At 42.0% G+C, this 27,449-nt stretch overlaps 8 protein-coding genes across 8 annotated transcripts; 3 read left to right on the top strand and 5 right to left on the bottom strand.

The window, feature by feature from the left end:
* Positions 1-963: 963 nt before the first annotated feature.
* Positions 964-2,133, top strand: EAE97_002072 (uncharacterized protein; the record flags this gene model as incomplete). Its single annotated transcript, XM_038872583.1, has 1 exon — positions 964-2,133. One exon carries the CDS (start codon positions 964-966, stop codon positions 2,131-2,133), a length of 1,170 nt encoding a protein of 389 aa, XP_038737141.1.
* Positions 2,134-3,341: 1,208 nt separating this feature from the next.
* EAE97_002071 (uncharacterized protein) lies at positions 3,342-5,303 on the bottom strand (the record flags this gene model as incomplete). Its single annotated transcript, XM_038872582.1, has 1 exon — positions 3,342-5,303. One exon carries the CDS (start codon positions 5,301-5,303, stop codon positions 3,342-3,344), a length of 1,962 nt encoding a protein of 653 aa, XP_038737140.1.
* Positions 5,304-5,796: 493 nt separating this feature from the next.
* On the top strand, positions 5,797-6,577 carry EAE97_002070 (uncharacterized protein; the record flags this gene model as incomplete). The annotated part of the gene is made up of 2 exons (XM_038872581.1): positions 5,797-5,829; positions 6,089-6,577. The coding sequence occupies 2 exons, from the start codon at positions 5,797-5,799 to the stop codon at positions 6,575-6,577; spliced, it is 522 nt and encodes a 173-aa protein (XP_038737139.1).
* Positions 6,578-7,304: 727 nt separating this feature from the next.
* On the bottom strand, positions 7,305-9,353 carry EAE97_002069 (uncharacterized protein; the record flags this gene model as incomplete). The annotated part of the gene is made up of 5 exons (XM_038872580.1): positions 7,305-7,936; positions 8,024-8,534; positions 8,608-8,631; positions 8,880-8,896; positions 9,116-9,353. The coding sequence occupies 5 exons, from the start codon at positions 9,351-9,353 to the stop codon at positions 7,305-7,307; spliced, it is 1,422 nt and encodes a 473-aa protein (XP_038737138.1).
* A 2,150-nt stretch (positions 9,354-11,503) lies between these two features.
* EAE97_002068 (uncharacterized protein) lies at positions 11,504-14,693 on the bottom strand (the record flags this gene model as incomplete). The annotated part of the gene is made up of 13 exons (XM_038872579.1): positions 11,504-11,527; positions 11,583-11,681; positions 11,767-11,917; positions 11,973-12,158; positions 12,212-13,028; positions 13,079-13,272; positions 13,362-13,392; positions 13,448-13,674; positions 13,726-13,836; positions 13,899-14,049; positions 14,108-14,273; positions 14,319-14,480; positions 14,535-14,693. The coding sequence occupies 13 exons, from the start codon at positions 14,691-14,693 to the stop codon at positions 11,504-11,506; spliced, it is 2,478 nt and encodes an 825-aa protein (XP_038737137.1).
* Positions 14,694-14,906: 213 nt separating this feature from the next.
* Positions 14,907-18,538, top strand: EAE97_002067 (uncharacterized protein; the record flags this gene model as incomplete). Its single annotated transcript, XM_038872578.1, has 12 exons — positions 14,907-15,013; positions 15,211-15,475; positions 15,533-15,556; positions 15,606-15,798; positions 15,849-16,259; positions 16,318-16,336; positions 16,398-16,870; positions 16,920-17,025; positions 17,073-17,336; positions 17,395-17,855; positions 17,902-18,332; positions 18,386-18,538. The coding sequence occupies 12 exons, from the start codon at positions 14,907-14,909 to the stop codon at positions 18,536-18,538; spliced, it is 2,907 nt and encodes a 968-aa protein (XP_038737136.1).
* Positions 18,539-21,980: 3,442 nt separating this feature from the next.
* EAE97_002066 (uncharacterized protein) lies at positions 21,981-22,445 on the bottom strand (the record flags this gene model as incomplete). Its single annotated transcript, XM_038872577.1, has 1 exon — positions 21,981-22,445. The coding sequence occupies one exon, from the start codon at positions 22,443-22,445 to the stop codon at positions 21,981-21,983; it is 465 nt and encodes a 154-aa protein (XP_038737135.1).
* Positions 22,446-25,032: 2,587 nt separating this feature from the next.
* On the bottom strand, positions 25,033-26,634 carry EAE97_002065 (uncharacterized protein; the record flags this gene model as incomplete). The annotated part of the gene is made up of 1 exon (XM_038872576.1): positions 25,033-26,634. One exon carries the CDS (start codon positions 26,632-26,634, stop codon positions 25,033-25,035), a length of 1,602 nt encoding a protein of 533 aa, XP_038737134.1.
* Between the last annotated feature and the right edge of the window lie 815 nt (positions 26,635-27,449).

Genomic DNA, 27,449 nt, shown 5'->3' with positions numbered 1-27,449 from the left:
TAAGAAATGATAAAAGGGATTGGAAGTAAATAATCGATCATTTTATAATTGAGACTGAGCTTGAACTCTGAGTTAAAGAAAATAAATAGAAGAAGAGGAAGAAGTATTGTGTCGTCGTTGTCTGAATACCTTCAATATTTTGAGGTAGAAATAGAAAAATGATTGATATTAATTAACTTGTTTTCCCTTGAACCTCTTTCTCACACTTTCGGGAAACTTTGATCCTGTACGTGCCGGTTCCTGTACTGTACTAGGTACTTTGGGGTTTCATAGCAAAAGCTCAATGATGTTCGAAATTATTGCCAGTCATGTTTAACTTGACTTGGATTAGTAAGGGCAAGGGCGGTGAAGGATCGGAATGGATGACTAAGACTTAGCCACCCGAGCCACCCGAGCCACATGAGCCACATGAGCCACATGAGAGCTACGCTACCTGTGGACCTCGGCGGGTGACCTTGGAAGCTCCTAAGATATGGAACCTTACCGTGGAATACCAGGTGAGCACCTGGGCAAGCTTCCTCGAGGCTTCACTCTTTTCTAGGCACGTGCTGGGTATTCACTAGGTACAGAGTAATGAACTGGGCACCTGAGTTTGAAGTGAAGGCAGCCCTGGAGAGAAAAGATAAAAATGGAAACCTGTGGCTGATGAAAAAAAGGTACAAAGTTGAAATCATTTAAGTTATGGATATCCTTCATTCCAATTGATTTCTACATGTCATCACTAGGGAGAATACATACCATATACTCACTCTCTCCTCTATGAAATACTGGTAGGAAAAAGTCTAAGAAGACAGATCTCTCTCCTCATACATGTTTGACTCGAATCACAATTCATTCTTTTATCAATACACAAACAATACACGCAAAGCAGTCAGAGCACACACATCTTCTCTCTTCCTCCAAGCATCTTTGTCTCTCCTTAAACATCAGATCAGATCATACTCAAGCAAGGTAACTTGAACAATGAATACAGCAGACATCATGTCAAACAATACCCCTCCACCACCACGTTCTCAACAACCAACTATTCGATCATTCTTTCAACCAAAACAACCTACATACACTCCACCACCAGGAACAACACCAATCACAGCTTCAGACTCTCATGAGAATAGAAATGGAAATGCAAGTCAGGAAATACCTCCACCTCAACCTGCATCGGGTCCACCAAGCTCTACCAATGCCCCTCTGCCACCGGTAACCACCGCAACTACCGCTACCCCAGATTCTCTAGATCCATTATCTGCATCATCTCAGGAACTTCCCCAGGGTTATAAAATCGAAATACCGCAAGATCATCATATTCAACCATTACGTCGTATTAATGCTCTCCTCCTTCCAATTCCATATCCAGATGCTTTCTACCACGCTATTACTTCTCCCCCTTCTCCTTCGATACCAATCTCTCTCTCTTTCTCAAGAGTAGTTACATATACACCAGACTCCAACTCCGAACCAAAAGTCATCGGCTCCCTAATCTGTCGAATCGATCCCTCTCCTCCACCTTCTCCAAATGCCCAACCTCCCACAAATACGTATAGTATATATCTACAATCTCTCACTCTACTTTCCCCCTACCGAACCCTTGGTCTCGCGACCGCACTACTAAACTCCGTCATCGAATCTGCTACATCTTCTCGCATACCAATTGGAGTCAGAATAGAAGGATTATACGCGCACGTTTGGGTCGATAATCAAGAAGCATTAGAATGGTATACCAAGCGCGGATTCGAAAAGGGGGAATTAGTCGAAGGATATTACAGGCGTTTACGACCACAAGACGCATTTGTTTTTAGACGAAGATTCTCGGTTCAAGATCATATTTCTAGACAACCACAAACAAATCCTACTCCGATATTAAACTCAATCAAAAATGCGACTGCGAAATCAACACCCCCTCCTCCTCCAATGGGCACAACAGCAAGGCCACCCCCATCAAAACATACAACATCATTTCAAGATCGTAGACCAGAAAGGGAATGGAACGATCTACCTGAAGAAGTATTTTTGCGTCCTAGAGCACAAGGAGATGAACAAAGTAAAGAAAGTTCAAGAAGCAGTAGTCGGAGTGGAGCTTCAGGAAGTGGTGGAAAGAAAAAGAGAAGTTATCCTGCTGCTGCATTTGGAGCTTAGATAGTTTTGGATGTGGTCTCTTCTTTTCTTGATATGCATGGGATTTGTGGTTTATGGAGAGTTTGGAATTGGGAATCGGGAGTCGAAAGCTAAAAGGAGATGGAATAAAGGTTTCAAAGAGGAATAAACATGAAAACGGGAAGAAAGAGTGAGCAAATTTGATACTTGGGAGATGCGGATGGATTTATCGATAGATACTTAACAGATAGAGTGGAAGAGAGAGCTCACTATTTCCCTATTTCATTTCATTCCATCTAAACACAACAACACCAAAACAGAACAGAACCGGCTAAGCAAACGGGAAAATGAAGATAGGCAGATAGAAGATAGAAGATACCTACCTACAGAGTAAATAGATATAATCAATACACACAATCCAAAAAACGAATATATATATATATATACATAGTCCATGATTCACAATGATCCCACGACTGAATACATATATCATTTCACTCTAAAACCTCAGAATCTCGGATCTCTAAAACCCCAAAACCTCATATCCTAACGACGCTCCGCTGGCCCTCCGGGGGCCACTGCCGTGGAGGCAGACTAGATTCTTTTTCTAATTCAATTTTGATTTTATTTTTTGATTTTTTTGTGTTTATATAGGTATAGAATGAATGAATGAATAAATAAATAAATAAATATACAACCCAGAACTGCATGATATGATACGATTATCTAGGTATCTATCTAAACATATTATTTGGGGGAAAATGAATAGATATATGGGATGGGAAGAAGGGGGGGAAAGTTCGTGATGCGTGAAGCGAAATGGGTTTTATTATTTATTGTTTACCTAGGTGGGTATTTGAGGGTTTTTGTTTATTATTGTTTGTTTCTATTTCTATTGCTATTTTTATTTTCTATTTCTACTCGTGGGTTAGGATGTGATGTTTGATGTGATGGAATGTTATATGTTATGTTATGGTATGATGGGATGGGATGGGATATGACGGGATGGGATGTGTAGGCGATATAGGTACCTAGTATACATCTGTTCATCTATTCATTTATTTATTTAATTCATGGATTATCTGCAGCTATTTCTTCATTCCTCTCTTATTCCTTCTATGCTGTGATTACTATGATATCAAGGATGGATGGATACCTATGTATTTTCCATTCCTGTTTTCTGAGTGCTACGACTAGACATTTCTAGTCTTTGATTTCACCTCGTACTGGCCTCCACCTTCCACAATCTCTCATCTATTTTTCTTCCCCTCCCCCTCCCCCTTTCCATCCACCCCTGTTTTCTCTCCCTTCCTCTCCGCACCCCTTGAGCCCGGCCCCGTAATAGAAAAGAGGAAAATTTGATCTTCCTTCTCCTTTTCCATCTTCCTCTCCTTCTCCTTCGTCTTCAAACCCTTCCTCGTCATTTTCTCAATCCTCTGATGCTTTTCCTTTTCCGACCTATCATAAACCAATTCATCATCCGCTTCACTCGCATTTGCATTTCCATTATCTTCAGGCCACGAAATCGACCCATCAGACAATATCGAACTCGCATCTGAATCGTCCATCAACGTATCGATCGCTTCTGCGAGTTTGGTTTTGATTTCTTCGTGATTTTTCTCCTTCTTTGCTAATTCTCCATTTGAGATTTGCTTTTCTTTCACTTTATCATCATCTTTCTTCTCGACCTTCCCATCTACTTTCTTCTTTTCACCTCCTTCATTCTTCTTCTTATCCTCATCTTTCTTCCCTTCATCCTCTAAACTCCCATCCTCAGTAAATTCCCACATAACTTTTAGTTCTCCCCTCACAGCTGCCGTTCCCCACAAACTAAATACGACACCAGGAACCAGATACAAGAGAGCTGGCTGTGCATGTTTCCACACATTCATAACGAATAATGTTACGAGCATTCCAATGATGTATCCCGCAAGGGCGGCTTTAAAATAAGGTTTTGGAAAACGAGTTCCTTCGACACCTGTTTCGATGGAGGAAGAGGAGAGAGGTGAGAAGGAAGAGGTCCAGAAACGTTCACCCCAGAGACCGGTTGCCGGCCTGTAGGCTGGTTTTTGGGATGATGGAATGGGTGTTGTTGATTTGTTTGAGAGGGCTTTCTTTGAGGTTGTGGCAGGAGAAACGGTAGAAGAGGTTGGTTTCTGTAAATACAAATAATGCAGATACAAATCGAATCTTAAAGCCAGCGCGACCAATATTCCCGGTAGAACAATGTCTCCCAATCCCAACATACTACCTCTTCCACTTTCGCCCGCTGGAAACACAAGTTTGATTGGAACATCCAGAGTTGTAGCCACGGTTACCATTAAAGGTGTATAAAACACCATGATGATATCGTAGAAGAAAAGTCCGAAGAGAACCAAGGAGCCAGTGAAGAATGTAGTCAAAGACATAAGTTGAAGAGATCCATAGCAAAACCCGAACCCCATAAGATTCGTAAGATACCATGGTGCATTCATCAGATTGTAAGCTGTAATTGTGGCGATACCTATCAAGAGACCGAGAAGTGATGTGAATTTGATCGGAGACTTCTGATGAGGAAGTATATTCTTAATGTGAAGATGAACCGTATAATTTGTTCTCAGCAGACCACGAACATTCCATAACGCAATAGTAACTCCTTTTGGTAGATTGATCTTCGAAAGTCGTCCAGGAAGAGGACTCATGACTCCAGTACTAACCAACTTCCCCTGTCCATCTTCAGAAACTTGACGTCTCGATTTCTGATCGATATGGAAAACGTTGTTTCCCCTCGTCCACACATTTGGAAAAATAAAACCCACTCCCACATCCAATGAATCCTTTGCCAATCTCCCGACTCCGAAGATTCCCAGAGCAGAGAAATACCATCCTAATATTTTATTAAGAATAGCGGGATCATCCAACCATTTAATAATAAAATAGAGACTTCCCAACGCCACAGCAGCTAGAAGTGGAAAGACGATAGCATCAGAAGGTGTCATACCTTCCATTTGAGCTCGGGATTCTTCTTCATCTTCCTTATCTGAGGTTTGGAGACGATTAGAAGAAGAGGATTTGCGAGGTGAGGCGGAAGGAGGGCGTTGCAGTGATGCATGTGATCCAATGTAGATGGGAAAGAGAGCAGCGAGAATAACATGAATTTCCAATTTAATCATTTCTCGATGTGTGTAGATCATAGAGCCATATTTGGCTACTAAATCTTTGACGTTGTCCATATTGCGTGGTTGACTTGTTTGGTGTTGGTATGGAGCAAATCGTGACCACTATGGGATTGACAGGTTGGAAGTTGAGTTGTGAGGTAATTATTGAGAGTATTTTCACAGTTGAAGCCAGTTCATTGTGGGAACTTTAAATTTTAGATCCTTTCGTTTTTAGTCAGCTAAGCTCTTTCACTCTCAGAAATATGAAGTCTAATTTGAAGTGAATGTAGTTTTTGAATTTTAGCTAGAACATCATGAAAATAGAATATGAAGTTAGTTATAGATGTTGTCCTTCCCAAAGAAACAAACAACCCAAACAACCAGCAGGGATCCCACAAGGCCACTGGTGGGCGACAAGCTTCTTTCAGCCTTGCAGAAAAGTAAACAATAAATTGAAGCCTTCTCGAATCTTTGACGTATTACTCTTTTCTCACTTTGAATTGACTTTTTAGCTTCTATATTATTAATTGGTCAAAATCGATTGATTATACATATACAAACATACAAAATGGCTGTAAATATCGCCCTAGAAACCACAATGGTGTGTACAGATTTCCCAATTACTTCCCCGCCCTCAATACTCTGCCTCCACGGCAGTGGCTCCCGGAGGGCCAGCGGAGCGTCATCTATGGCAGATAGCTACAGAGAGCTCTAGGAATATTTTCGGCTTGAGCGTCATTCATACGGCAGACAATTACACAGAGTTCTGATCATAATTTCTGCCTCCATTCCCCAAACCTCCCTTCCCCAAAGAACCAGCAAACCATCACTCAAACCCACCTAACCCCCTCCTCTCCTAGGGCACCATAACCCTCGAACTCTACACGTCGCACGCGCCCAAAACCTGCACCAACTTCGAGACTCTCATCCGACGCGGCTACTACGACAACATCATCTTCCACCGCATCATCCCCAACTTCATGTTGCAAACGGGCGATCCGACGGGCACCGGCCGCGGCGGAACCTCGATCTACGGGGAGAAATTCGAGGACGAGCTATCGCCCCCGGCGGGGACCAATCTGCCTTCGCTAAAACATACCGGGGCGGGGATCCTCTCGATGGCGAATTCGGGCCCGAATACAAATGGGTCGCAGTTTTTTATTACGTTGGCGCCTACGCCGTGGTTGGATGGGAAACATACGATTTTTGGACGCGTGACGAGGGGCATGGGGACGGTGAAGAGGATGGGGCTTGTGAAGACGGGGGCGGAGGATAGACCGGTGGAGGAGGTGAGGATTTTGAGGGGGAGGGTTTTGGAGGGGGAGGAGGGGATGGGTGGAGAGTTATAGGTAGTGAGGAATTATGAGGGATGAGGGAGAGGGGGGTTCTTCAGATGAAGAGGATCTCAAGATCTGTGGATATGGATGCGGATGCGGATGCGGTTGTTAAACAAAACCCATTTCACAATTGGTCTAATGGCTCTATCCTATCAAGAGTCCAACATACCAATCTTGGAGCATATATCTTCTCCGCCATTTCGTTTCATTCCATTTCTGATACACGGCCATGGCATAATTGCAAACTACACACATTAGAAACGAAAGGGTCGTAAGCTAGAAGATATGGATGAGAAGAAAAGGAAGAAGAAACGAAGCGAGGCGAGGCGTTTAGGAGTTCGATATACCTAGGTAGCTACCTACCTACATACATCAATCAAGATCAATGCATAATTTCTACTTAGCAGAGGTACATGAACAGAAAGATATCTCAGACGAGAAAAATAGAGTGTTATAAATTAAAGCAATTAAAAATCTATGGTCAAAACCAACCAACCAATTTATTTTTTCCGTGGTTCCTCCATCCATCCATCCGCCCGCCTATCCATGATGTTATGCTTCTCCAATGTTTCTTGGCCATGTCCCGGTCAGAAATTCCAGAAACTCCATATATACGCAAGCCCAAACGGAAACCAGCCTATTCTTTTTCGGCATCCAATGTACAGCCCAGTCCAATCTACCATCTGTCTATACACAAGCCCCATTTCCCCTCCACACCTATATCCATATCCATATCCATCTAGGAAACCTCCCCGGGTAATTTCCACGCCACCAAATCCTCTCTCATATCAAATTCATCCACTTCCCTCGGCCTCACATACCCGTGATGATTCCCCGGAATATGACCCAGACCTCTCCCCTGTCTTCCTCTCTCTCCACTCCCCATAATCGACATCTCATCATCTCTATCCCCCATACTCGACAGTCCAGACTGTGCACTCACGCTCCTGCCTCCACTTGATGAAACCCCACTACGTGTTGTATCGGTACTTCTCTTATATCGATGACCTCTCCCATCTGCTCTTCCCAATTTTCCACCTCCAGGAACAGAAGATGATGTGGTAAGATTGCTCTTTTGACTCGCATCACTATGACTTCTCCTGTGTCTTCTCAAGTCCTCTCCGCTTCCCCCACTCGCGCTCAATTCCCTATCATCTTGTACTATGCGAGGCATATCTCGACTGTACTCATTGTGATCGAAATTGGAAGAATCCGGATCGCGTTTCCAGCCATCTCCTCCGGCGAATATATCTTCGACACATTCATCTGCGGGCATTTCGGCAAGAGAACAAGTCCAAGAGGCCGCGAGGGCGCGTCGATACATATCGTGAAGATCGGATTTATCGGAGGATTTTTGAAGTTGTGGCATATCTTTATGGAAGAATTAGTATGGCATCCCGGGTCGCATTCGCGCATTGTGAGATAAATGGAATGATGAAGAAAAGGATGTAAACTCACTACAAACATCATCACCATTGTCCCCCGTCTCGCCCTTCATTATTCCCGCAATCCCTCCAAAAACAGGTGCGCTCTTCAATGTTGGCGCGACGAAATTTCTCTCCCCTTCTACCTGTCGCATTCTGATTCCAATCTTCGCCGTACTATTAATCTTACTATCCTGCATTAAATATCTCCTCACCACACCCTCCTCGCCCTCAACTTCACTCTCTTCCACATATTCCGCCAGATTCAACGTAATATGTCCTAAAGTGACTCGTTCCCCTTTCGAAGTAGCCCCAGAATTATAATCTTGGATGACTTCGAAATGGATAAGACATTCGGAGAGATGGTTTGATTTATCGATTGTGAGACGGACGGGGATGGATCGGCTGTAATCCCAATGGACTTTATGTTCTTTGATAGGGGAGCGAGGGGTTTGTCCTGAATGCTCGGAGGCAACAGAGGAAGAGATATGCCATTTTATGTATGCAGTTCCACTGGTTAGAGGGACGTTGTTGAGATCTATCAACTGAAGGAGGGGAGGTTAGTTTGGGTTGAAAAAGAAGTGTGAATCTGTTGGAATCTTGGGAAGGAGAACTTACTCGGAGGACAAAATCAAATTTTGGCTGAAGAAGTGATTGTTAGTTATATGTATGTATGAATGATGTATCTCTATATCTTCTTTTCTCCTTTCTCTCCCCTTTCCTCATCAATTGAACCTCCATCTGCCCACCTGCGCAGCTTTCAAATGATAGATATTTTCCCTTGCTCTCTCCTCCATCTGCCATTCGCCATTCGCCATTCGCCCATCCATAACCCATTATTCATCTCCAAATCAAATCGAAGCAAACGAAACAAAACACTGAACACATACCTTTTTAGCCTTTGAGACTAATCGTTTGGTAAAACCAACCATAATCAGCAAACGAATCCCAAGAATTGCACAATCAAATGATGGATCAATCAATCATCAATCATCAACCATCAATCCAACCTTTGCTCTCATAGATTTCTTTTCCTTTCAAGATATTTCCACCTCGAATAATTCACATCACAAAATCCATACATCATCATCTCCAATCCAAACCCTCCAAAAGAAGTCAAACTCACCCAAAAGTGTACTCATCCCATCCAATTCCTCTAAAATGGGCAAACGCACTAAATTCAACGGTAGTCGTCTTAGTCTCGATTTACGTGATGGTGGTTGATAACCATTTATCAGAATGGAATCTTTTGCTAAGGCCAGATTGAGGCTGAAATGACGCAGTGGAGATGATGAAGAGAGGTGTGAAGCTTGGGCGTATCTTTGGGGTAAAGGGAGAGGTAAAGGTAAAGGTAAAGGGGTCATTTTTTTTTGTTTTTGGTGTTATGGTTATGGTTATTATGTATGGATGGGGGTGATTTGTGCTTTGTTTCATTTGATTCATATAATCGTGAAATTTAATATAATGTGAAGGAAATTGTAAGATTACTCAGTGAGAAGAGGAAGAGAAGAGGTTGTTGTATTTTGAGTAGATAGATAGTAGATAGATAAATACTTGGATATAATATTCATGTTTCCAAGAAGTATGTAATGTGTATGGTAGGTATGTATATATATGTAGGTATGTGTGTATATATATATATATATATATATGTATGTACTAGCTACCTAGTAAATGTATATAATCTATCAAGTTATCAAACTAGTTAGTACGTACTCGTATACAATTGAATTTACAAAAAATCAATTGTTGGCGTTGCATTCCATCACATACACACACACACATACATACATACATACATACATACACACATACATACATACATACATACATACATACATACATACATACATACATACATACACACACACATACATTCTTATCGTGCGTGGGATTCATTCTGTTCGTTTTCGGTGATGATAATTTCCCCATCTCCGTGCAAAACTTACTTATCGCTTGGATGGCTGCTTTGGGAAGGAGTGAACTTTAGATACGGACGTCGTATTTGGAATTGCAAACGGAGGACAGAATTGGTGGATTCTCTTTGGGAAAGGTTTCGTGAGAAGGGTGAATTCTGGGTTGGAATGTGTTGAATGCTTTTGGATGAATGCTTGGGTATGTCTCCATTCAACATCCGCTCTTGTTCCGCTGCGGTATTATATCTCACGACTTGACACACCTATCTTCTTCCCATTCTTACATTGCATTCTCCATGTATTCTCCACTCTCTCCATTCTTCCCCGTCTTTTCCGTCGTCGTCCTCGTCATCATGCATTCTACCTCCACCTCAACTAGGCAGATTGGGGTATCTAATACGTTTGATACGCGTTTGACCTAAGCCACGAGAAGACTAAAACTAGTCTGATGGTTTTACTGTAATCATTCAGTATCAAACGATGTTCCATCACGGCTATTCGTGGATTTTTCCTTCATTACACTCTTCAAATAAATCTATGTGAGATTATTATAATGTGGCTCCCTAGAGATATGTTGCTTACGTCTCCGCAAATACTACTTGAATCAGAAAAAAAGAATTCCAAATGAGTTCTCATCATTTTGAATTATCATTCTTATTCATTAAATGATTACACAAAACAATACAATACAATTGCATAAGCATGCATTTATTACAATTCATTTACCTCTCTATCATCTTCGACACTCATTGATAATCTAGAATTCAATATTCAATATTCAATATTCAATCACATCTCGAATATCCACATACCCCTGAGTACATTCGCTTGTCCCAAACTAGGAGGTGTAGTACACATATATAAAAGCATGGCATGACTTGCTCTGGGTGTCGCCAATCCTATGTGACTAGGACACACAAGACCAACAACTAAATAATTAACACAGTGTATCAGAATCGCGCTTAAAAATTGGGATTGCATGTACAAGTGCACAATTCCTTATCTTTTGGTTCTGCAGCACATTTGTTTTCATTGTCAAATGTTTCACTATTCATCAATATCTTGTACTGATTTTACTGCTCCCTAGATGGACGAGTGTACATACTGCTATCAGTGCATATCTATATATCACCAGCTCTTCATACATAGTTACCAAAAGTCCATTAAAAGCAGGTCATCCACAGCTCGAGTTCGACCGCGGATTTCAGCTTCTCCTCCACCCATTCCACTATCTGTCTGTGGCGGACCCTAATTACATTGAACAATTCAATCATCAATTGATATCCTTCGATTGTGCACTCAACTTTGACTTTCACGCTCTCCTAAACCAAAGATTATCTATGTATGCTATCCGAGTATTTTTATATCTCTGAATTCTACCTCTTTCTCACTACTTCTAGTATTTTTACAGTCGTACCGAGTATATACCTCGATTTGCTGGCGGAGAAACATACTTAAAGCCGACATCGAAAGTATCCTGGCTTGACGATAGCGAATCTGCAGTCAACATTATGAATTCGGCTCTTACTAGATAATAGTAACATCTTGTAAGGTGCGACTAAATAACTGAGCAATAATCTTAGACCTATCCTATGATATTACTCCAAGATAGATTTCAAGTACTAGATGTTTGTCAGAATTACAACCGAGATTTGAAGGTTGACTTGGGAAGCATACTGGTAAAATGCTCATATCGACACCAGCTTCTGAGATGCAATTTTGACTAAACGTAACATCTGCAAGCATCTCCTTTCTCCTTTGAAGATACACAATTTGCTATAAGCTATCAGCATCTCATAAGTTTCACCAGGAGCTCTCATCAAATCTCATCCCGATGGAAGACAAAAGTGGGCAAGCTTACCTCTTCAAACGAATCATGCATCAAATATCTAATGGTAGTAACATTTCGGTTCTGACTAATTCGATGTACACGGCAGAGAGCTTGTTCTTCAATCATTGGGTTCCAATGTGGCCCGAGAAGATATGCTCTCGACCCAGTGGTAAGATCGAGCCTGCTCATATCCATTAGTTGCTAAAACAGGAATACTTGCAACAGACATAACTCACCCTGCACCACCACAAGTGATTGAGACAAGAATTACGCCAACAGTATCTTTGTTCTTGAAAGCACCTAAAGCCTCATTTCTTTTGGAGAGGGACATCGTCCCATCAATTCTTGTGTAGCTTATTCCTTGGTTATCCAGCATCATTTGCACAAGATCAAGAGTGTTCGTCCAGTATGAAAACACGACACTATCACACATTAGTTCCTGACATACTTTTTGGTTTTATTGGAATGAACTGACCTTTTCTCCGCATTCTTGTATTTATGGAGATCTGCCAGAAGCGCTTTGATCTTTGTCGACATATGTTGGACAGAAAATGCAGTATCTGTAGCTATTTGTGGTGCCACAGATCTCAAATCTTCTGTTGTATCTGGGAAGTTTGAACTGTTACTCGGAGATCGAGAACAATTGTCTCCGTCTTGAAGAATACATTGTTCGCATAATGGTTGGCGTTGAATATCAATACCCGAAGAAAAAGGGTCACCAAAGATCTCTTCCTGTAGATAGTCGCCGCACATGGAGCAACACGCGACAACATCACTCCCTTGAGACATTAAATGATCTGTAGTAGGCGTAAGCTGTAATAGACCGTGATTGCAGATCAGACGTAAGCGGTTGAGTAGTGACAGCGCATTGAATGTTTTTCCACTCTGATTCCCAGAAGAGATCGGTCTCTCCAGTAGCACTCTCGCTCGCACTTTCTCGGCCTCGTACTTCTCTCGCTCAGCCGAGGTAAAATCGAGATGGTGGATCTCGTCAACCCGTGCTGGAAGTTCAACAACTGTCTTTGTGCGACTGATGGTAATGGCGCGCACAAGTGTTTTGAGTCGTAAAAGCCCTTTCGCATCCATCGAGGATGAATTCCTAAATGGCTTGGTAATTTCTTCTGAAAAAGTTCTTGTATCGGAATAAGGATAAACGCGCAGAAACTTTACAATGCTGGCGAAGTCTGCAAGTTTGTTCTGGATCGGAGTTCCGGTTATCGCCCATCGTCTTGTGGCTTTGAGAGCACAACAAGCTCGAGCTAGCTGGCTCTGAGGATTTTTGATTATATGAGCTATTGAAGTTAGGAACAAGCTTGAAGCTTATACTACATACTGTACTCACCTTCATCTAGTACTATGCGATGCCATGTGAGAGAATATAAAGATTCATCATCTGGATGAGCGCTGTGATGCTTCCAAATGGCCGCAATAGTGTGGTATGTAGTTATGACAACATCGAACTGTCTGAGAAAATCTATGCTTTTTTTGTTGTTGCCATGGTAGATATGGCATGCTAGTGCTTGCGGTACGAGATGTCTAGATATATTAGTACCACATAAATGTAGCACGAGTGCAAGGATGCATGCCATGCAACTTCAATTTGACAGAAATATGCGTAGACTTACAATCGGAACTGATACTTCCATGCTTGTATCACTATTCTTGCGTTAGAATTGGACAATGACCTCCCTTATCATGGAATGGAACATACATGCTGGAGGTACAATCAGTAGTGTAGCCTTTGAAATATTCGAAAGCCTCAATTCAGAAGGACGAGAATGAGCCTGCGGTAATCCATAATCCAAGCAAGCTTGGTTCGAGGCTATCAAACATATCATGGTGAGCGTCTTGCCCAATCCCATATCATCTGCTAGTAGACCACCTTGGAATTCTGGAGGTGCTTCACATGTGCTGTATCCGGTGACGTTGTTTACGTAACTAATGGTTTCAGTCAACACAAAAATTGATTAGAAGAATTAGGAGGTGTACCTGAATCGCCCCGAAACATCACTCCGCCAACTCCATATGTCAGAAGCTGCATCATCAAAAGTCCAACCTTCCTCGAGACGTAGCATGAAAGTCAGAGCTTGCTTTTGATGCCTATAGTGAAGATGCCATAAGCCCCTGTGGAAGATACCTTGATGAATGTGCTAGTAATTTACCTGAATAAAGAAGTCTTCACAATTTTGGGTGGCTCGGTCTCTCTCAAAGGAGCCTCCCCTTCCATCAACTGCGCTAAAAGATCTGGTCCAGATTTTAATTCCTCTATATCGTGATGTCCAGGAACCAAGAGAGATAAGTCTGTCATCACAACTTTCCCCCGTGTCGGGGGTCATAGCATGGGGGTTATGGTACGGAACGCACCATTCACAACCAAGTGGATCTTGAAGATACATTTTTCTGATTGATAAGTATTCCCCTATCTTTTCAGCAAAATGTTCTGGACCAAAAATGATTACATTCAAAAACCACAGTCGACGCAATTTTTCAGAACGTTTGATCATCCGTCGACTGTGTCCACCATGGCCGAATTCAATCTTTGGATGTCAATATAACTGCATTTCGATCTCTGGAACACTTACCAAGTCATTGATGATCTTGGCCGATGCAAATTCTGATATGTCGCATGAAGTTGAGTGATGATCATCACCCGAGAAAAGATGATTAGGGCCATGAAATTCGACGTTTATAGGAGTTGAATGCGTCTCTGAACTGCATAGTTTCTTTACGGCGATATCGCTCAACTACTCTGTTGTTAATTTTTGAAAGGATCTTAGAGATATCTAAATCTTTTTTACCATCCCATAACAACATTCATATGCTTCCCGTTCAAACGTTCTTAGGGCATTCGAGCTTTCAACGGTAGGCGAGTATACCTCATCTGCTCTGATCTTACTTTCATGGTTGCCAGTATTGTTAACCCGCATACGCTTGGCTGGTCGTTCTTTGTAAGACATCGTCAAGATTGAAAACTTTGCTTCGTCTGGAGGAACTCGTAAAGACAGTACCACAGCAATGAACAGCTAGAGAAATACATATTATGGTAAGGTTGATTGACCGTTAATTCAATTATTTTTCGTAAAGGTTATATCGCGGATGAAATAAAACAAGTGTTGTGTGTATAAGAATAAAGTGAGCCAGTACGATTTCCTGAGGAGTGGAGGTCCTGCATGCCAACTGTATTCGTCAGCGCCGTTAGCGAGTCAAGTGATCCCTACAGCATACTACTGTACAATGGAGATAATCGACGAATGAGAGGTTCACAGCAAACTTCCACGTATGTCCAGCTTCACTGCACCTTTTAGCTAAGCCTTCATGCGGTGCAACTTAACTTTCATCACGGAAGCCTGGTAGAACGCCTTGAGTTCCATTTAACCAATACAAATACCATGAAAAGCTGATGCATTTCTTCGGTCGCTTTCAATTTCCTATAGAACATAATTCTTCGATATAGAGTAAATCATACTGTTATAGATACCTCACGGCAAGCCCCCAGGATACCATTGCTGGTGCGTTCAAGAGGCTCAAATCTTTAATCTCCCAAAAAGATGCGCATAACTTCGCCTCAACAGAGTTAAAAGGTGTGTGGCTGGCCGTTCGCCAGATCGATAGCTCACAAAGGCAACGGCAATCTGGTCAGAATCTACGCCGTATCGAACCTTTCTTGCGAGGTGTTGAAAAGTACTCGAAGATAGTTGAAACTTTATGCAATGGCACACCTTACTTGTCGTTCATATGGGTTCGTACCCTTCTACCTAATCGAATGAAGAAAGTGATGATGATAATTGGTACATAGGCTCCAATAAAACTTATGCTTCAAGTTGGTATCCCATGATTTGTGTACAGGCTTCAGGCTTATTCTCTAGTAGATTGCGAGTCACCATCGTGATATTTTCGAGGCCTTGATTTCAGCATATGTTGATATTGGTGGAGCCTTACCACGATTTGACCGATATCAAAAGGCTTTTGATAATAACATCGAATTTCAGCAATCGCTTGCTACAGTATATACTAACATTCTGGAATTTCATCAACGTACTCACAAATTCCTTCGACAAAGAGGTAAGTAGATCAACTCTGATCCTTTTACCGATACTGAAAACAGAATTTAGCTTGGCATGTTATCTTTCTTTCCTTTTGGAAGGATTTCGGGAGTCGATTTGATTCCATCATCAATTCTTTGAAGAAACATCGAGACTTTATCGACATAGAGGCTGCTTCTTTTGATATCGTCGAGTCAAGAGAGTCACGAGTTAAAATGCAAGAAGACATACAGCTGAGACTGAAGCGAGACTTAGAAATGGTCGAAGAGATTGAAAAGAATGCGAAAGCTACTCGTTTGCAACACGCTATTGCATGGTTTACTCTTGATGGGAAGAATCAAGAAACTGAGCATGACAGAATCTCCAAAAAGCGACATGACAAGACGTGCGAGTGGATGGCGGGGGAACAGCAATTCAAGAGTTGGATAGAGAGCAATACAGAAGATCCGTGCCTGTGGCTTCATGGCAAGCCGGGATCAGGTCTGCCCCCATTTCATAGAATTCGAAGGTAATAACATGGCTAATTTCATTACTCAAGGCAAGAGCGTTATATGCTCGTACATAATCCAAAGATTAATAGAGGCCTGGATTGACTACATGCTATTATTATTGTGACAGTCGCAGCTCTGGCAACGTTTGCCAGCAGATCCTAGCAACCATTGCAATTCAATTTCTTAGACAGCATCATGAAATTTCCACTCTGGTTGCCAATGAGTTTGTCTATCGAGGGTTAGACTGCACAATGACTCAGCTCAGAGCTTTAGTTCCACAGCATCTACAGACTGTTGCATCTACAAGAATCGTTATCGACGGCTTGGATGAATGTTCAAAGGAAGATCAAAAAGCGATATTGAAAGAACTTCGCACTATTTGTATCGGTCCAGCGCTTCAATGCAAGGTTTTATTTTCTAGTCGAAAAGAAGCACACATTCGCCCAAGGCTTCTCAAACAACCCTACATCGCTCTGGACAGCCGCCAAGAAGTCAATCAAGACATTCAGTCTTACCTAAAATACAAGATGTCTAAACTTGACACTTCCGATCAGGACTTATTGAAGAGAATTGAAAAAACTTTGATAGAAAAGGCGAATGGTAAGCAAGTTCAATGCCATAAAAGAAACAGCGATACTAACTTTGTTAGGTATGTTTTTATGGGTTCGGCTAGTCTTAGACGAGCTCAAATTTTGCTACAGTGATGAAGCATTGGAAAGGGCAGTCATGAGCTTACCGAGAGGTTTGAAAGCAGCGTAAGATATCACTCGTTATACCAGGATATGTGATTAATATCTACTAGGTATGGTCGAATTCTCGACAGAATCATGGATCCCAACAATCCCGAGACGGCAAGATTCATGGCTATTCGTATTTTGGAATGGATGGCATGTTCTTATCGAGTACTTAAAAACTACGAAATACTTGATGGAGTTGCACTTGATCGTTCAAATCGGACTCTTACATCCAGAACAAGAATCGGGAAAAGAGCATTGGATCTCTGCCGTCCTCTTATAGAAGATGGTCCCGCAAATACAGTCGAATTTGTGCATTTTTCAGCAAGAGAGTAGCAAACCCCTTGGGATCCCTAGAATTTTAAGGATGAGGTGGCTAACATTTTATAGATATCTACTTGACGAAGAATATCAAGAGAAGCTGCCATTTCTGTCACGTGAAAGCGCACATCTCAATATCTCTTTCTCTTGTATCGCCATACTGAATTCCTGCGACAATTTAATTCCAAGTAACTTCACGGAAGCTCAAAGGGCTACTGTAGTCGTAAAAGGATTTCATGGTCTGCTCACGTATGCCATTGCGTTCTGGTACAAGCATCTCCTAGAGTGTTTTCAGAAGCATGCTCAACTGTCGACAGAGCTTCTAGATCAACTGCAATTTTTGTTACGCTATAGGAAAGAAATCACCCCACCAAAAGACACACGAGAAAATACTGGAGCTATCACCGACAATCAGAGTTTGCAAGGTTTGAGTCATCTGTCTGAAATTAAAAAGTTAATGTCAGATATTCTTCGGTTGAAAGCCCGGTCGAAGTTACACTCGGAGGCTGCTTTAGACAAATCTCCGGAAAGTAAGTGCACCTTTCGACATTTAATGTTTGGTCTAAAATTTGGCAGAGATCTCACTGGATATATGTGAAATGGATCCTACTCACTTAAGTACCATTGGCCACCAATTTCAACAAACGATCGAGTCTCTGTTGGGAACCAATGCTCCGGTGGCGTTTCCTAATATCAACCAGATGGATATACAAGTTCTTCGAGAGACTTATGGCGCCTCAGTTTTCATATGTCGATATGTAAATTGTGTTCGTAATGTTGATGGCTTTGAAACTTCCTCTCAACGGGACAAGCATGAGTCACATCATCAACATCGGTATCGATGCGCGCATTCTTCGTGTGCATATTTCACGAGTTGTTTTGTCACCCGAGTGCTCCTGAACAAACACAATAAAAAGTATCATTCCCTTACCACAAATGAAGAGTCACCTAGCCTTGCAGAAATCCTTGCGCCCAAGACAGAACCCCTTCTTGTGAATGCATACCCGGTTTGCTCGTCACATATAATTCATTTCGATTCTCGCTACTAACATCTAAATAGTTCAAAATAGAGCCGGATACTTTCCCCGACTTAGGCTCTTATAATAATAGTCCCTCAAGCCCCACCTTCACACCAGTCTCCCCCTCCATCTCCTATCGCTCAATTCCAGACGGAATTTATGCCGACTATTTAAAGGAACCTACTCCCTCTTGATTTGGGAGAAGGGGGGGGGATATCTGCTATGCATTAGATTGAGAATTTCAATTCTAGATTGAGTGATGCTTTTTATGTATGTATGTGGACGGCTAACTTTATAATAATTAATTTTGCAGACGAGGAATGGGGTTCAAGATTCGTATACTAGCAAAGAGGATACATCCTTTGTATCTAAAGTGAGAAATCATTTCTATAGAGCATGAGATTTCGTAACGAATCTCGCATACAAATTCACATCGATGATTGGATACTGGATACCCCCGGTGGATCAACTTACCGAACAAGACTTGATACGCACGTAAATAATATCAAAGTTCGGATATAAAGAGGTCTATGTATGAATGCTTTACATGGCATGATACATGCTTCTAAAATCCAATGATCGTATCATGGGTGCGTTGGTATTGTTTTGCGGCTCTTGAACTCGATAGCTGGTGAAGTTTTCCCTGCTTGTGGTTTTTGCCATCGGGGTGAAAGGTCTTGGAGTCCTGGAGTTATGGTTATGGTTGTATTTGTTGTGAGGGATGAACTTTGATATCGTTTTGAATCTTCATCATCTTAGATTGTAGACAGTGGACAACAATGACAACATTAAGTACAAGGCGATAAGAAGTATCGAAGGAGAAACTGTATTTCCTCGGCTCATCGGAGAAGGGCGTTCAAAACTGGAATATCCACGACTGGGTTTAAGCTGTAGACAAGTATATTACATTTACGTGCTAAGTCGTACCTGACGTCTTTTGCCTGGCCTGAACAGCTTGAGTGTACCGTAGCCAGTACGAACCCTCATCTATTTATATACTTCATCTACATTCGGCGCGCGGTTCTATACAAAGATATCCAAGTTTATCAAGGGAATATCGTGGTTAAACTCTCAGTTAACAAACCCTTCCAATAAATAATCCGTAGGTGAGTATAAAAACGAGCACAATGATTTGTTTCCAACATCAGATATGTACTAAAAAAGGATACCAAAAGATACTATGGCTATGTGGAATTCCCGTCGCGTTGTACTGTTTGGAATTTCAGAAAGTGTTCCTCTAAAGTTCGCAATTCGGTATTGGCACCCGCTGGTAGAGCATTCTTTTTGGTTCTTGAGATAACTTAACATCTCGCAATCGCCCTGTCGTGGATAGATTCCTCTATCACTTTTAAATCCTCGCTGTCAAAGTAACAAACTCGGGAGTCCACTAGAATAGAGGATTGCATTTATTCCGTTTATGTTTTTCCCTCTTACCTCAAATCCACTGGTCATTGGGGATTTCGGTGACCATATCTGGTGCTTGGTTGAATTTCTCCTTAATATCTTTGCTGCAAAATGTTACTATTGCCCATGTGGTTCTAGATAGATAGACATACTTTTTTATATACTCTAACTAACAGCTAGACGATCTTGTTCATACGCACAGTGTTAAATTAATCAGCTATCAGATGACAACAATGTCTTTCATTCACTCGCAGCGAAGAATCGTGAGGAAGGTCATGCTGAGTATAGAAGTACAGGATGGATGGGAAGCATATGATAAACAATGTGATTTTAGAGCTCGAAAGCGCGCGACAAATAGCCAATGATCTGAAATCTTCTGCTGCGCACTTACCTGCTACCCCTTAAGATCTTAGCATTTCAGTTGTTGAGGCATGTTCTCGCTGTTACTTCGATACTCCAAGTCCATTGTCTTTATACTGCTCGAAATGAATCTATAAGCCACATCCGAGGAGAATATGCTAATTCACTTGAAGTTTGGAGCTCGGATCAAGCCCATCTTACAAGCCTGACTTTCTCAAAGCCAGGGAGGGATAAAAGATTACATACCTGCCCATGAGAGACCTGCAAAAATGCTCAAATTCGTCACGGGCTCTATCAAGGCTCTGACGTCTGTTCGTTCGGAAAAGATACTATTATGACGTTATTGACGAGATCATGACCTCTGTAGGCGTTTCAAATCTTGAATAGCGATTTATTTTTGTAATTTTGTCGTCAATTTCAGATCTTGATTGCCATCATTGTCTTAAAGAGAGGAATGAGAGGATTGAGAGGAAGGGGAAATGAGCTTTTGAACAGCTTGAGAGTTATAAGAAGTGTTCTCAGTAGTTTCGGAACGATAATTTACCAATCATAGACTCGTGGCCCTGAGGTCATTTTTGATAGAGCGTATGGCTATATTAGTGAACTCTTAGTGAGTTTTAATACTATTTATATAGCTCGGTGTAATGCATTTACTTGCAGCGATATTAATCCCAAGCTCCGAGACAAATTCTTACTGTTATTTGAGTCTTCTTACACTCTAGCTCATATTTTCAACATCCAAGTATAAGTTGGGTGTCGAACCACTTGGATGAAACCACAAGTTATATGCTACTTGGCGACGGCTATGTCCTATGCTTTCTGGTAGAAGACTAGAGAAAGCCACAGTGTTCAAGTGCAGCAAGCACTCAACTCAAAGAAATGGTCAGTCCCATGCGACAATGTTGTCAATATAATATAATATTATGCACACTGTCATATACATTCGAACGACAACTGAGAAAAATTCCCTTGCAACTCCTCAAACCATTGAGCGTAATAAAGAAAATTGATTGAGTCCCTCATAATATTTCTGCACAATCTACGGCCATCGTTACAGTCCTTGTCCATTTTTTGATCATCATGAAATATTTTAAGAATACGGCGAGAAATCCAGCTGGATTTAATATCAATAGGTGATCCCAGAGTCAACTTCCATTTCGAAAATCAATTTGAACTATTCCCCGGATTATCAAAAATCTGACAACAAATCCTGGGTATAAATAAGCCACCCGTATGCTTAGAAGTCGGTATCAAGAGTCCAAAGGTCTTTGAGGACATGCGAGCATAGGTGAGAGCTTTGGTAGAGTCTTTTCCATTGGAACATTACCCCTTGGGGTTGAAATTGATGAGATGATAAAGCTACAGGCCAAATGCGAGGTTGAGCCTATACACTTACTTCAAAACGGCTGTTGTGACTCTTGTTGTCATTGTGAAAATCCCATCATTGAACTGAAGATACATCGCTAAACGGATATGCAGCTTGACAATGAAGATGACATATTGCATAAAAAGACCATGGATTTCAGATTCCGGGAATTGATATCTGACGCATACCACATGCTACTGATTTTTAGCCCAAAGCCAAATCTCCCGCTCTTCATTAGCAACTACACAAGTCGAATTGTTTACAATCTGGGTCAAAAATCTAAGAGGGCTCTCCAGAAATCGGATATTATACTTCGCTTGGAAACCCGAGATTCCCGGGATAGCTGAAGATCTCTCTGACAATAACTACCACTCGGAAGTTTGTTCAACTCGTCTCTATCAATGAGTTTTAAGGTTGTTCAATATGCTTTTCCTTGAAATACTGCATATCTAGATATACACTTGATGTCACGCTCTTCCGCATCGAATTTTAATCGTCCCCCCCCCTCACGCTTTTGGCTTCTCTTTCAAATACCCTACACACCACTCCATCGCTGCTCTATACCCATAAACGCCCAACCCACAAATAACAGCTTCCGCCTTATCACTCAGAAAACTCTTATGACGAAATTCCTCTCTCTTATGCACATTACTAATATGTACCTCCACAAATGGAATATCAACACCAGCCAACGCATCTCGCAGTGCTATGCTATAGTGTGTGAAAGCACCAGGATTTATGACGATAGCATCGGTGCCATCAGTACGCGCTTCGTGAATACGATCGATGAGCGCACCTTCCCAGTTAGTTTGGAAGGCTAAAAGAGTGACGGAGGGTGTTAGGGAGGAGAGATAGGTGGTGAGAGAGGATTCGATGGAGGCGAGGGTATCGTAACCATAGATGTGGGGTTCACGAGTCCCAAGGAGGTTGAGGTTTGGACCGTTGAGGAGGAGGATCTTTTTGACAGCCATTTTGGTGGTTTTTGATATGAGATTTCAATTGATGGTTTGCAGTTGTTTGTTTGTTTGTTTGTTTGTTTGTATGATAGTAAGCATAAAGTGAAAATGAGATGCTTGGAGAGGAGAAATCCAGATTACTTAACCTACGCTATTCAACGGAGTTGATTTCATCCATTCTTGGAGATCGGATTACTATGCCGACTGTAGTGACTTGCATTTCTACTGCTTGAGGTTTGGAATTTTGGTTGATTGCGGGGAATAAAAATGGGTCTCGGATAAGAGTTTACCCCTCGCCTCAACATTGTGGGGGTGGAGAATACAACCTTTGTGACTTGGAATGTCAACCTCATTTGGATAGCGTTCTTTTCTTCGAGTACCTAGATACCTAAGTATGGATGCTTTCTTCTAATACAGTAAGTAGTTGGAAAGATTCACTGCCCTGCTCCTGAGAAGATCATGATTGACCCCCAAACATGACAAATAACAAACAACAGCTCCTGTGGTATCTACCCATGAATCGATTCACTACTCCCCCATGCAGCAAATCAAGTTTCTTTCCTATCTGTAGATATTTAAGAGACGTCAGTGTTGTAACCTATTGAGATAATCACTTCAACTACTTCTAAGCGAATCTAAATATGGGTGCGCCCAGAGCTCGAGGGTCTGGTAGTCGTTCTTCGTTCTTCGCGTTGCACGTTCCGGTTCTCGATATGGCATGTTTCGAGGCTCAAGTGAGTTTTAATCTGATAATTTGTTCAAAGAACGACAGTAATATTTATTCGTCTCAAACCTATGACGAATATGACGACAAAAGCTGCAAGTTGACAATGCTCGTATCTTCCAGCGTTTGATCCCTTCGTCATTCTTTCCCGAACTTATGTTTGTTGAACTTTCAATATTGGAGATTCAAAACTGCCACGAAGTGACCCTACCCTTTTTCGTTTTCAATCCCTTTGCTTGGGTCATTTCTCAAGTTTTGGGGGAAAGGGCAAGAAGCATTTATGCTATTTTTCTACAAATATTTTACGAGGGTGGGCAACCTCATGTGCTTGAAGAGGGCAGTTCTTACTTACTTGCGTGTTATTCATCTTCATACACTACGTTTCTGTTCTTCTGTCACTTGGTGAATCGTACCTTGACAGCCTCTAACAAAGAAATTCCTCATGAATATTCCACATGGAAACTTATTATTCAGTCGCTAAGCTTGACTATCCACTCAGAACAGCTTTTGCTAAGACCGAGAGCGAACCCGAGAGCGACTTTATGCGAACTTACATGATTTATGCAGTCTTTGTTTGAACATTAGCTATGAGTGATTGTGGCAAGCGCACTTGTTATCATACGGTGACTGTGCGATCGATTCCATTATTTTTGCTCTCTCTCATTACAAGATTCTCTCGATTGATCTGGAGAGCATAATTCTGAGAACGTTGGGTAAAAATCAACACCGGTATATCGTCTCGTTAATTCATGCCGCACCAAGTCATACGATCTCGTTAACGCTCTGATGCTTAGACAATGCCATTAATTCCATCCATGAAAGTGCTTGCCAAGAGACAGTTGCTGGAAATTGTCGAATAAACAGCCTGCACCCTGAGGCTTATATAGCAAGGTCTGAAGTCGGAACCTAAGGAGAGATGCTTTAGCCTCAACGGTTGAAGCATGCTCCACACGAGCACATGATTTCATCTTCGAAGATTTGATGGTGAATTAATAAAATTGGCAAGTGCTATCAGCTCATCTTTTGAGCTAAGATTCAGCGCAAGCATTATAAAAGCTTCCAGCCAAGACAAAAAGTGCAACATTTCACAGTGCAAAAATTTCTCATTTTTCATCCCTTATCCCATATCTCATGATTGCTGACATGAGCTATTCCAATCGCCTGTTTCAAGTAATACAAATCTCCCCGCTCAGTTTTGATTCATTGAAGCAAGTCGGGAGTAAGCGAGATTCACTGACACTAAATCAACCAACCCTCCATTCAGCGCTGGAAAAAGCAACCTCGAGAGGTATAATGGCTCCATATAAAATGCCAACGTGTGGATATACAGGAGAGTTAGGTATATGTGATCTCGGGTATCGCGTGGGATTTTACTTCCTGTGGATATTCAGTGTTCTCTCCAAACTTCTTCTCGACAAAGTAACTTTTCACGATCTTATAGAGCAAAGCATATTTCTCATCGCCAGGCAACTCAGAGAGTAAACACACAGCGAGGAATTAGTACTGAACTTACTGCTCCTACAACCACGCCTGATGATTCGGATTCATACGGATCACTCTCTGAATCTCTTCATGCTCGAAAGAGAGTACAGTGCGGCAATAAAAACTATCATTCTTATGAAATCACTATCAGAAACCACTTTCTTGGAATGGGTAATCTATACCCCAAAAGTTTCGTTCATTATTCATATACAGTAACCTAAAACTAAAATAAATGATCTTCTAAAATCTCTGGTATCCTGGCCTCATTTTCCTATCCCTTGCTTTCTCCGTAACCACAAACCCAACCCAACCAACCCAAAAGTAAAATAAAATAAAATATCTAATAAAACTACAAAATATCTTTGTTCAACGTTCACTGCGCCACGAGACGCTCAATCAATAAGCCTTCCCAATCGAAAATCGAAAAGGTCCCTTCCCCTTCCCTTTCCCCGGCTCCGAACCCTTCTTGCTCGCACCACCATCATAAACACTCGGACTCAGCGTCATAATACTCGTATCACTATTCGTATACGAATGCGTTGGCCTCGTTACCGCGGCTGGGTTTGATTTCGGTAAGGGCGGTGGTCTTTCATCCAATGTGAAGATAATTTCTTCTCCTTCCTCTAAATACCCCTCGGTCATTTCTCGCGACGAATTTCGCGTGCTGTCTTTTGAGTATTCTTTCGATTCGTAAGAAGACGCCTGAGATTGTCGATATGAAGGCATCATGCTTCTTAATCGCTCGCCGATTCCCATGCTCATAATACTCCTCGCACCACTTCCTCTCCTTTCTCCTGCTTTTTGGGGCAGATCTCTAGGAGTAAATAGAACGCTAATACTCTTACTACTTCTGCTCAATCCACTCTCACTCGCTCTAAAAGATCGTTCTCTATCTCTTCGCTCTAATTCCGCCTCGGCCATTTTCATCTGGTAATCCATCTCTGCGATTTCCTTTTCAATGTCGATAATATCGTGTGTGGAATAATTATCCTCATCGCCTCTTTCGTAGTTTCCTTCTACATAATCTCTGTTGATAACTTCTTCTTCCGGGTTGGGGGTATATCGGGAAATGTATTTTTCGTTCCGATGTGAGGTTGAAACAGAGGAGTGTTGAGTGGCGGGGTAATTGTATGATGTCCCCGGGCGCGGAGGTCTATAGCTCTTTAGACCCTTTTCCATTCCACCAGCACCATAGTATCCATTTCCACTCCTGTTCTGTGCATCTCTCATATCATTCTCATTTTCCTTTTCCCGCTTGATCCTCCTCTTGGAGATAAATCGATAAACCAAAACACTAACAACACTACTCGCAAAACTCGTTCCAAGAATCAACACGACCGCGACCGTCATTGGTAAAGTCGTCGCCTTCGAGAACTGCACTGCCGAAGTTGCATCAGCCAATTGACTGGAAATCGCCCACGCACTCTCCGTCGCCGCAGCTCCTTTAGCTTGTGCCGCTGCTTGAGCGCTATATGTTGCCAGAGCTGCCGCAGAAAGAAGAGATGCTGATACTGCCGCGAGCTCTGAGCTGGCGCTTGCTTGGGCATTTATTACTTCCGCACTCGCGCTTGCTAATGCTTCCGACGCGGATGATTGAACTATGGCGATGGCATTAGAAGCGCTGGCATCAGCGGCGGAGATGCTAGCTTGTGCTATGGAGATACTGGCTGCAGCGGCTGTGCTAAGGAATATTAGTTGGTCAGAAACGTTTGATGCGACGTTTGAAGAGACAGCGCTGGAGACAACGCTGGATGCTGAGAGGATGTAGCGATTGCATTCTGGAAGGATTGTGAGAATGCCTGCGATTTGAGCGAGTTTGAGGCCCGGTGGTGTTGTAACTTCTGGTTGAGTTGGAGATGTAGGTGATGGTGTGACGGTTTGAAGAGTTGTTGAAGCTGTAGATATTGGTGCGGGCTGTGGGGTTCGACGAAGAAGAGAGGCATTGCATAGTCCTGTTCCTGTCGCGAAGACTAAGAGAGAAAATTGAGTAAGGTGCATGACGCCCTCGAGTGGTCTGAATTTTCAATCAGTCTTGATACTCCAACATTTTGACGTGAGTATAGAATAGGAATGAGATCTTACATTGGTATACTAAGATTCAACTACATATGTGACCAGCACCATTCCAATCCATCTAATCTAATCCACTCATTAATTCCTTTTTTCTGTCCCGCAGTTCTCGATTTCAATACTCCATTAACATGTACACCATACATCAAAGTATCACGACCAGATCAACCAAAGTGACAGAAATCGCGGGGGGAGGACAAAGCATACAATAGTTGAGGCCGCGAGCAACCTCCACACATCCACGAGTAATTCTTTCGACATGCATAACGGACACGGTTGGATTTTCCTACCCGCGATAATCTAAGGCTAGATCGCGCGTTTCATGCCAACGGTATTCACAGAATTTGCCTTGTCAAATGGTCGCAAAAATGCAAAAATGCAATGGTGATGTGAGAACTTCGCATCTTGGTTACCACTAGTCTGTGCGCGAAGTGTTTGGGAATATCGTCCAATCGGGACTCAAGGTAGAATCTGATGAAGAACTATTTCATATGATCATAATTCAAAGATGTACTTTATCAAGCCTGTTGTTTATTATTATTGAAGAAAACATCATTGAGAGCTTGTCGTGGACATTCAAAAGAAGACTTCACTAGAAGTAAAATTCCAATCGCTCAAATCGACAAAATCTAAGCAAACAAATATTCGAAAGCTTTACAAACAAACCCCAACCCAGGTTTTAGCCTATTGCAAACCTTAATCCCCAACCAGTTCCCAATCCACATTTCTTTTCTCCTTATGCA

This window comes from Botrytis byssoidea, assembly GCF_014898295.1.
Source record: "Botrytis byssoidea strain MUCL 94 chromosome Unknown BBYS_003, whole genome shotgun sequence".
Lineage (NCBI taxonomy): Eukaryota > Fungi > Ascomycota > Leotiomycetes > Helotiales > Sclerotiniaceae > Botrytis > Botrytis byssoidea.
This window is presented reverse-complemented; position numbering and strand designations above follow the sequence as displayed.